General features: G+C 46.8%; 1 protein-coding gene across 1 annotated transcript; it reads right to left on the bottom strand.

Annotated features, from left to right (window-relative positions):
* Positions 1-7,908: 7,908 nt before the first annotated feature.
* On the bottom strand, positions 7,909-11,127 carry LOC127109523 (uncharacterized). Its single transcript, XM_051046054.1, has one exon. The coding sequence runs from the start codon at positions 11,125-11,127 to the stop codon at positions 7,909-7,911; it is 3,219 nt and encodes a 1,072-aa protein (XP_050902011.1).
* Between the last annotated feature and the right edge of the window lie 39 nt (positions 11,128-11,166).

Below are 11,166 nucleotides of genomic sequence, written 5' to 3'. Positions count from 1 at the left end.
ATAATTTACAAAAAATTTAAAGATAATATAGTTTGTTATTAGACTGGAGTATGGAAGAATAAATATAAAATGATAGTTGAAAATTTTTAAATCAACATATAACTATGTTGTAGAATTATAAATAGTGTAGTGGGTTTCACCTCAATATTCAACTGAATTGGACATAATTCACCATTAATTTATGAAAATAGAAATTTTAGAATCAGATCAACAGACATGTATTTGTTATGATTTCTTAATACTTTAAAAATAGACTTAAATACATTTCAAATATTAAAAGAGTTTTATATACATTTAATATGTTGGAGGCCCACATGGATTTTAACTTGTGATTCTTTGTTTCTCACACTCTCTATGTGTAACTCTCTATATTAAACTCTTTAAAAAAAATTATACAAGAACTTTCAAGATTGATTTAATATATTATATAATATAAAATTTAATGAATTAAATAAATAAAGATGTTGGGGGAGTTTTTTCACTAGGAAGTATATTTACCACACTGACGCCTTTGACACTCTTCAACGGAACGTTTCTTATTTACCATACTGACGCTGTTGACTTTCAATACAAGTAAGCCGATCCCTTTCTGAAACCAGAAGCTCAAGCAATATCTTTATGAGAGACACACCACATATTCACCTAAAACTCTAAGGTTATAAATGAGTGGATTCTCTCACTTATAAATGCTCAAGTCTCCACATTTACTACCAATGTGAGACTATTGTCCATACTACATACATTTTCAACAAAAGAGTCATCATAAATATGCCAACATTCAATTTTAATCCTTTTAAAAAAATTTTGTCTCTAAAATTGGTTCCTCGCGTTAGTTTTCACCGACAGAGGTTTACGTGGCCTGCGAATTTTTTTGATGATGTGGCATACATGTGGCAATGACAGCGTGACAAAAAATATTGACAAATGCCGATTTTCTATGAAACAGAAACATCGTAAACGTTGACATATGATTGAATTGAATTGAATTTTGAGATAATCTTTCGCAGAGACCTATATGATAACACATGACTGGGATCTGCATAGTTTCTTGGCATTCCGAATAAGTCTTAATTTATTTTGATATTTCCATCGAAACACACACACATATATATATATATATATATATATATATATATATATATATATATATATATATATAATATATATATATATATATACACGTGTTTAAATCGAAAAATCAAAATAAATTGAGACTTATTCAGAATGCCATTAAACTTTGCATATCCTTTTTATGTGTTATAAGATTTGTCTATGCACACTATTAACTCAAAATTCAATGATATACCAACGTTTGTATTGTTTCAGTTTAATGGAAAATCGACGCTTAAAAAATTCATATTTAATTTATATCATGTCAAAAAAAGTTTAATTTTTGTGGGAGATCCTTATAATGTGATAAACATTCAGGCCAAAAATCATGAAAGAAAAAACGAAGTCTAGGTCATAATAATGATTTTCGCCTCTAGAAAAAAAAAGTGTTTCGATAGAAAACTTAAAATAAATCGAGACTTTTTCAAAATTCCATGAAGCATTGAAAACCAATTTCTTGTCTTATGAGATAAGTCTATGCAAAATATTAGCTCAAAATTCAATCATATGCAAACCTTTGCATTGTTTTCGTATCATAAAAAATCGGTGCTTAAAAAAATCATATTTAATTTATCTCATGTCAAACCGATTTCAATTTTGGTGGAAAAGATCCTTATGATGGGATAAACGACAAAAATCATGAAAAAAATAAAGTATAGGTCATAATAATCATTTTCGCCTCTATATAAAAATACATTTATATGTGTTTCGATAAAAAAATCAAAATAAATCGAGATTTATTCGGAATAACATAAAACTTTGCAGATTGATTTTATGTGTTATTATATAAGTCTCTACAAAATATTATTTCAAAATTTAATCATATGCCAACGTTTGCATTGTTTCCGTTTCATGGAAAATCGATGTTCAAAAAAATCATATTTAATTCATCTCAAGTAAAAAAATTATTTGTGTGAGAAATCCTTATAAGGTTATAAACTTATATGCAAAAAATCATGAAAAAACAATCGAATTTTAGGTCAGAAGAATGATGTGTTTAAATTAGTTAGGGATTAGTTAGGAATTAACTACAAATTAGCTATCATTTATGAGTTTAGGTACGATGTTCATCTTAGCAACAAATTTAGCGACAGTCTTTCTGTCACTATAATTTTAATTAATATAAAAATAAAAAATGGAAACAAATGCCATGTGACATCCATGTCAGCATTTTTTGCCACCCTGACATTGCCACATGTATGCCCCGTCATCGCAAAATTCCATGTAGCATACTACGCCAGCTTCTGTTAACGCCCGTTAACAGGAGAAATCAAAAGTGTGGATGAAAAATATTAGGAGGACTATTATTTGAAGAAAAATTTTAGAGGGTCTAATATTGAATGTTGACATATTTATAGGGACTAAAACCATATTTAACCCCTAACTAATGTTATTGATATATATAGCATGAGCTTGATTAATCCCAATGAACACACAAGATGAATGAACTCACTCTTTCTAATTCACAAGCAACAAAAACAAAATTTCACAAGAACAAAGTGAAAGAAAAAGAAGTGAATCTGACATGGATTAACACTCAAGAAGTTGTTATAGAGAAGAAGAGAAAGAATAATAATGCTGGTATAGACACACTAAAGAAGAGAAGACAAATTGTGTTTTATCTCTAAAATGGTTTTCACCCTTTTTGGTTTTTCACACACTTTGTTACTTTCACCAAAGAAACAACTATATATATCAAAGATGGAAAGATTGAGTTTTGTGATGTCATGATTTGAGTCAAGAGAAAATCATGATTCAAATCAAGTTAGATTCCTGATTCGAGTCAATGAAAGCAGAGCCCAAATATGACTTCTTTTAAATATATGATTCGACTCATGGATAACACTTGATTCGAGTCACAAGAGTATGTGATTTGAATCAGGTTTGTTTTATGATTTGAATCAAGCAGTCTAGAAGCAAATCCCAAATTTTCAAAAGTTTATGATTCAACTCACATTTAGTATATGATTAGAATCAAACACTTATCATCTTGATTTTAATACTTCTAACTTATGATTTAAGCCAAGTTTGATGAAATGGCAAAAGGACAACTTGCTAGGCTCAAAAAGAGATATTATCAAGGAATCAAACTCTCTAAATATATTGAATACTGAGGGATCTTAATGGTACAATTTTCTAGATAGCCGAAACGATTACAATAAAATTTGAATGAGAATAAAGTACAAACACACGAATATTAAATGGTAAGTGATCTTACCTGGTCAGGAGGGCCTTCCAAGGTCTTGGTGAATGGGCCGGAGAATGAAATGAGAGGGGGGTGTACCTGCAAGGTGCTCCAATGCTTAAGTCAGAAAAGGTACAGAATAAGGTTATCAGAGTGTGAGTTAGAATCCCTGCCCCTTTGCCATGAAAGGGGTATTTATATTGAGCCCCCAGCGCTGGGCCAAGGCTCCTAATGGGCTGGATTAGCTAGGCCCAAGGAGGAGCTGCCAGGGGACGCGTAAGAAGCGTTAAGACCTAGACCAAGGTCTGCCCCCTGGTCCAACTGCCCCTATCCCTAAGGAGACAATATAGGGGAGTTGGGTGACGTGGTGAGTGAGATGCCGTTATGGCTCTGCCCGACACAACTTAGGTGTCCGCGGCGTGGGTTGACGATGAGTGGATGGAGATCGTATGGGGAGGACCCGCTCGTTGTCCGACACGTATTTAAGGGGCCGGGGAGACGTGCTTCGGGCGGACGGTCGTTCACCTGACTTGTCCTCGTGGTCGTTTGGACATGGTCGTTTGGACGTGGGCTTGGCGAGCATTGGGCCGTGCCGTGCCTAGTGTCATGGCCCAGTCCAGAACAGGAGCCCCCCAAGTCGAGTCTCTGAGCCAGAGAGATGACTTATGTTTCAACTAAGGGTTCCCCGAGACGATGGGGAAGCTTGATCGTTAGACAGGTGAGGTCGTAACAGACCTGTTCATGACCGACCCTTTCTCCGGGAATGTCGGGGATGGAGGTGATCGGTTGGTCTGCACCTTCCTTGTGGTAAACGTGGGTATGACGCGGGGAGGTGGCGTCTTGGTGAGTCGAGGAGACGGATAGGTGCTCGGGTCGTTTCAGTTTCTTATCTTTGATAGACGTGTCTCAGAATTAGTGGGGTCGCTTCGTTTCGTGTGCAAAGACGGCGTAGGCAGGCTAGGCAATGATGACCTAGCGTGTTGGTCCACGTGCCAAGCCCTATAAAACAGGGGTTGAGTAACTTCATTTCCACTTTTTTCGCTCACACGTTCACCGGAGTTCTCCACATTCTCCCTCGTTTGCTCGCTCTACCGTCTGGACCGCCGTCTCCGCCCGTCCTCCTATCTGAACCACCGTCTTCTGCTCGGGCACCACCGTACCCCTTTCAACTTAACTATGTCAGGTATGATTTTCCACTGTGATCCACTGTTTTTCCTTGTTGTTTTCTGTCAAACGCATGCTATTTTTGTAGAAATGTGGTTAGGTTTAACTTAGGAATAGTGTAGTGGACTGTAGGTGTATATTAGATGGTAGAAAATAGGGTTGGGATCATGCTGTATCGGGCATAAATTTCATATGCCGGGCAATACTTGCATAGGCTGTATGAAGTTTATGCCCGGTCTCCATAGAATGCGCGCGTCACCGAGTTGAGCACGGTTAGTGTCCGTCGCCGCTACGCCCTTTCACTTGACCTGCGGTGGAAGGGTGGATTTGATATGACGTCGAATTCACTCTTTCTGTCTGCGTTTCAGGTGCTACCGGGCGCTTACGACCGAGGAGGGAAGATTCTGGGTTCTCCACCGAAGACGCGACAATCGCTCGTCTCCCTGTCGGGGATGGGAGTGTCCGAGATGGTACCGAACACGCCTCCTCTTCCGGGCAGGTCGACTTCTCATGGGTTGCGGACGAGCCCTTGGAGGAGGAATCAGACTTCTGTGACGAGGCCATCATTGCTTACGCTATGGTCGAGACCATAAGCCGGGAGGATCCACCAAACTGGTATTGCTGCGCCCCCAAGGAAGAAGACCGCATTTGCCATCATTTCCCGGGGAAGCAGTTCACCATGTATGAATTTGCTTTCCGTGAGGCGGGGATTAGACTGCCCTTCAACTCCTTCCAGATGTCGGTCTTCAAGTGGCTCCGGCTGGCGCCGTCCCAACTACATCCTAATGCTCTCGCATTTATGCGGGCATTCGAGTTAGTTTGCCAGTTCCTCGGCATTGGTTGCACCCGGGCTTTCTTCTTCCACGTTTTCCATCTCCAGAGGTCCGGTTCCCGTGGTCGCCACAGTTGGGTTTCTTTCAAGCAGCCCGTGCGTCTGTTCAAGACGTACGAGGATTCTGTTCGCCATTTCAAAAACCGGTGGTACGTGGTGATGCCGATTACCCGGGCTGCCCTTCACTCTCTATACTACTATCAGCGGAAACCCAATGGGGAGGAGACGCTGATGTCGAAGATACCGCTGAGGTGGCAGCGTGATCATTTCGATCTCTCCACGGCGCATTACCGAGTCAAGTATGCGATGCTCGGCGAGGAGGATAGGCTCGCGTACAAGAAGCTGGTCGATTACGTGCAGAGCTTCAGCTTGGGGTTCTGGGCGAATCGACAGGGCGTGCCCTACCTGGATGAGGCCGGGGAACTAATCACCGAGGCGCGTTATATCAATACGAAGGCTCTGCTCGAGTGTGATACCGAGGAGGAAGCTCTGGCGTTATTGAGTAGGCAGACTTTGTTTAGCTTTTTATTTCTGTTTATGACTTCGCTCGCTAATGTTGGTGTGTAATTTATTTGCAGGTGCCATGCCGAATGCTCGTGATCGGGTGCTGAAGCTAGCGAATCAGGTCGGCGCTCCTGACCGGGTGCCCAAGAAGAAGAAGAAAACTGTGGCCCGTCCCTTGGAGACTGCTGGCGATGCCGGGGCTAGTCCCTCGCAGGCGGCGAGCGTGATTCCTTCCTCTCCTCCTCGATCTAACCCGATCAACATTCCTGATAGCAGTCCGTCGCCAGCGGCTTCTCCCCTCCATAAACGGAAGCGTCCGGCTGGGGCCCTTACCAGGTCGTCTCCAGGAAGTTCGAATGGACCGGGCAGCTATCTTCTACCTCCCTGCTATGTGGAACGGTCGTTCTTCAAGGCCGAGGAGTCGATTGCTGTGCCTGCGCCTGAGGCCAAGGCTATTCTGGACCAGGATGTTGCTGCCCGGAGGAAAGATCTGGCCAGGGATATTGCTGCTGTCATCCGGGTGATGGAGACGGCCATGGTTTTGACCGACACTTCGGTCTCCACCGCCTCGCTGGAGGATGCCCTTTTGCAGGTTCGGACGGAGAAGGAAAGACTATCTAAAGATCTGTCGGACTACAAAGAAGAGCATCAGCTGCAGGAAGGGCTGAGCCAGAAGCTGGAGGAGGTGGAAAAGGAGAGGGACCAGTTGAAGGCTGCTAAGGCGAGCTTGGAAGAGCAGGTGGTCGACCATCAGAAGCTGACCGAGGACAACGCTGGCCTACGGGCTCAGGTTGAGTCTCTCGAGGGAAAGGTCCGTCCTCTGGCAGATGAGACCGAGGAGGAACGCGCCCTTGGTTCGCGCGGTGAGCTGCTAGGGCATATTCGGACTCTCAACCAAGATCTCGTGGCCTGCTTCAAAGAGGGTTTCGACAATGCTGTCGAGCAGCTCGGGCTTCTGAACCCTGAGTTGGTGACAGTAGGGTCGGCCTATAACTGCTGCGTCCGGGATGGTGAGATTATCTGCCCGTTTGAAGCGGAGGAGGAGCTGGGGGAGAAGAAGAAGAAGAGGATGAAGAGGTGCTCCGAGCGGAGTCTTAGTTTATTTGTGTTTCTTTGATTTTAGTTATCATGGCCTGCGTGCCTTATGTATTTGGCCTTCGGGCGTTGTAATATGGCCTTCGGGCGTACTTGGCTTCGGCCGCTCTTATCGTTTTTAATGTATGAATATTTACGTTATCATTCATTGTGCTCGTTTGTGTTTGATACTTGTTTGTATGAGTTCGTACTCTGCTCGACTTTGTTAATCTCCTCGGTTTAGGGAACCGACGAAGTGTCGGGCTTTGTGCCCGTGGGTATCGAGGCCCGGGTCCGTTGTTCGAACCCTGGTCCCGAGGCTTGGGCCCTCCCATCGCGAGCTGGGTGCCCTGCCAGTCATGGTACTTCGACGTTGAGTCTTGGTCAAGATCCCAACCGTCGGGAGGGTTGTGTTTGTTATGTGACCCCGGATCGTTCCCGGGTCTCGTGGTTCCTCCCTGGGGTTTTGGGGACGAAGAGCGTGGTCGTACCTGCCACGTCTCCCCGTGGTGTATTTAGCTGTAATATTGTCTAAGTTTTTCTGCGTTCCATGGTCGAGCGAGTTGTTCTCCTTGTAGGTTTTCTAGGTAATAGGCCCCGTTGCTCGTTTTGTCGCGGACGCGGTAAGGGCCTTCCCAGTTGGCCGCCAGTTTGCCCTCTCTCGGGTTTTTCTGGTTTCTTCTGAGGACCAGGGTGCCGACCTGGAACTCTCTTTTTATGACTTTCGCGTCATGGCGTAGTGCTATTTTTTGTTTGAGGGTTGTTTCCCTGAGAGCTGCTTCGGAACGTATCTCCTCGACTAGGTCGAGCTCGGCTCTAAGGGTTTCATCGTTCATTTCCTCGTCTAGGGGCTCCTCCGTCCTCCTCGTTGGCGCCCGTATCTCCACCGGGATGACTGCCTCGGTGCCGTAAGTTAGTCGGAACGGGGTTTCCCCGGTGGTAGAATGTGGTGTCGTGCGGTAGGCCCATAGCACGCTATGTAGCTCCTCGACCCATGCCCTCTTTGCCTCACCGAGTCTGCGTTTGAGGCCACGTAAGATTACCCTATTGGCCGCCTCTGCTTGCCCGTTCGTCTGCGGATGCTCGACAGACGTGAAATGCTGTGTGGTGCCCAGGCTGGCGATGAAGTCCTGGAATCCTCCGTCCGTGAATTGTGTCCCGTTGTCTCCTCGTGTGATTTGACGATCATGTCGTCCATGTATACTTCGAGCATGTCCCCTATTTCGTCCTTGAAGACTTTGTTCATCATGCGTTGGTATGTAGCGCCAGCGTTCTTGAGCCCGAACGGCATCACGTTGTAATAGTAATTGCCCGTTGGGGTCATGAACGCTGTGTGTTTCTTGTCTGTGGGCGACATAGGGATCTGGTTGTATCCACTATATGCGTCCATGAAGGACAAGAGTTTAAAACCTGCAGAGTTGTCAACGAGCATGTCTATATTAGGGAGGGGGAAAGCATCTTTCGGGCAAGCCCTATTAAGATCAGTATAATCAACACACATGCGCCATTTTCCATTATTTTTCTTAACGAGGACTACATTAGAGAGCCAGGTTGTGTACTGGGCTTCAGAAATAAAATTTGCCTCTAAGAGGTCTTTTACAGCTCGCTCGGCAGCTTCTGCCTTTTCGGGCGATTGCTTGCGTCTACGCTGTGCTATGGGCTTGGCTGCCCGGTCTAAAGCTAGCTTATGACACGCGATCTCGGGGTCCAGCCCGGGCATTTCTGCGGCATTCCACGCGAAGAGGTCCGAGTTCTCTTTGAGGCATGCTACTAGCTCTTCTCTTGTTTCCTCGGGTAGTCCTTTACCTATCTTCACCGTCCTTTCCGGATCGTCCCCAAGAGGAATGAGTTCGAACTCTCCGTCGGGGATTGGTCGGACCGGGTGTCCGAGAGAGCGTTCCTTGGGGAACCTCCCCTCTTCGGTCTCGTCCAGCCCGATGCGACAGTCGAGGTCGATGGCGTTGATTCCTCGGGCAGGATCCCCGGTCCTGAGTTTTTTGTTGTTGCAGTTGCTCTTCGTGCTGACTACGGCCTGTCCTTTTACTGCGGCGTCGTAGCATCGCCGGGCTGCTTCGATGTCACCATGGATGGTGACCACACGTCCCAATTTGGTGTAGTATTTCATCTTTAGGTGGACGGTGGATGGGACCGCGGTGAGTTCGGCCAGTGTCGGGCGTCCAAAGATGCAATTGTAGAGAGACGGACAGTCTACGACCAGGAATTGGATTTTGACTTCCCTGGCCGTTTCCTGTTCGCCGAAGGTGACGAGGAGCTCAACATATCCCCACGGTCTGGTTGTCGCTCCGTTGAATCCTTGGAGATCTGATCCGACGTAGGGGGCTAGGTTGGTCTTGTCTAGCTTCAGAGTCTTGAAGAGGTGGACGTACATGATATCCACTGAGCTGCCTTGGTCGACCAGGATGCGTCGTACGTCGAATTGGGCCATCTTTGCCCTTATCAATAGTGGGATGCCCGAGTTCGGGGATCCGCCCGGGAGTTCCTCCAGGAAGAAGGATATTGGGTTGGATTTTCCCCGGTATTTTGTCAATGTCGCTTTCTGCTCGGGGGCAGTCAGTAGGAGTTCGTCGAACTTACGTTTGACGGAGAGGGCCGCGGATTCCCCGTTAGTTCCTCCTCCTGATATCACCAGTGTGGAAGGGAAGTTTTCCCAGGGGCTGAGTGCAGTGATCTTGCCCTCGGGCAATGGTTCGGGGAGGAAGAAATCTTCCGGTCGTGACACGCAGAGGGCCACTTGATAGGGAGAGTTGTCAGGGGGCGTGTCTTCCCGGGGTCTCTTCTTCTCTGGCTCGCCGTGTCTGGGAGCTTCGTTCTTCCTCGTATACTGCTTCAGGTGCCCCTCTTGGATTAAAATTTCTATCGCATCCTTCAGGTGGACGCAGTCTTCGGTCACGTGCCCGTGACTTCTGTGGAACCGGCAGTACTTTGATTTGTCGGTGTGGGGCTTTGGTGCAGACGGTTTTGGGAACCTGACCCTGCCCTGCTTAAATTCAGAGTTGATACATTCTGCGAGGATACGCTCTCGAGGAGCTGTCAGTAAGGTGTACTCGCTATATCTGCCCGCGGGGCCTCTTCCTTCCCGGAGCTCGCGAGGTCTTTCTTCTCTTCGTTTGTCTCCGTTGCGACGGGAAATGCTCGTGTCCTCGCGTTTCGAGTGCTCGGTCTCCCCAGCGTTACGTCCGCTGCGGGCATTGTGTGCCACTTGCTTTTCCTCGTATCTGATGTAGGCCTGGGCTTTATGCAGGAGCTCGTTTAAGGTGCGGGGAGGCTCGATCCCTACGGCTCTGCTAAGTTCACTGCCGGGCAAGAGACCTCTCTCGAGGAGATACTTCTTCATGTGCTCGGTGGTATCTACCTCGACAGCTTCCTGGTTGAATCGCTCGATGTATGAGCGCAGTGTTTCATTCTTCTTCTGCACTATGGCTTCAAGGGTCGCCTCAGTCTTGGGGTGACGACGGGAAGCTGTAAAGTGCCTGGTGAACATGGACCTCATGACTCTCCATGACGTAATGGACTCAGGGGCCAAGCTTTTGTACCAAGCCATGGCCCCTTTCCTGAGGGTCGTTGAGAACAGTCGGCATTTGAGGTGCCCGGTTATATCATTGCGGTAGTCGAGCATCGCGTTGACGTTGTCGACGTGATCGTCGGGATCTGTAGTCCCGTCGTACACAGCTAGATTTGGTGGTTTCTCCATGCCTTTGGGGAGCGGGGCTTCCATTATTGCCCGAGACAGGGGGCAATGCAAATCTTCCTCGTCGCTCCTTAAGGGAGACAGTTCGTTGTTGTCGGGGCTGCGTCCGCGCCTTGGTGATGTTCCCGCTCGACCACCGTCACGACGGGCGCGGGCCCTGCTGACGTGGGGTTCTGGAGAGCGACGTCCTCGCTTCTTCGTTGGCTCCGAACGTTGTTGCATCCTACTCACCGGCTGGGGTCGGGCCTCTTGTCGTTCGGCTTCGAGGGCCATGATTCGTTCGTGTTGCTGGTGGAGCATAGAACCGGCCTGATTGAGGGCATTCACCATGGCAATCATTACGGCGTCTCCTTCAACGGGAACGGGAATGGGATGAAATGTCTCTGCCCCTAAATTGTGGGCGTGAGAGGCATCCCCGTTGTTTTGGGGCTCTGGAGACGGGGTGGATGGATGACCGTCCCGAGCGTCCGTTTCGTGGGATGGCGGGCCGTCGTCCATATTGTGGTTGACGAGGGGACGGCTGTGATCGCTATGTTGTTCTCCGGCCATGTTGGAAGGACAGAAATAAATGAGCTTTTGATCCTCGTT

This window comes from Lathyrus oleraceus, chromosome 1 (genome assembly GCF_024323335.1).
Source record: "Lathyrus oleraceus cultivar Zhongwan6 chromosome 1, CAAS_Psat_ZW6_1.0, whole genome shotgun sequence".
Taxonomy (NCBI): domain Eukaryota; kingdom Viridiplantae; phylum Streptophyta; class Magnoliopsida; order Fabales; family Fabaceae; genus Lathyrus; species Lathyrus oleraceus.
This window is presented reverse-complemented; position numbering and strand designations above follow the sequence as displayed.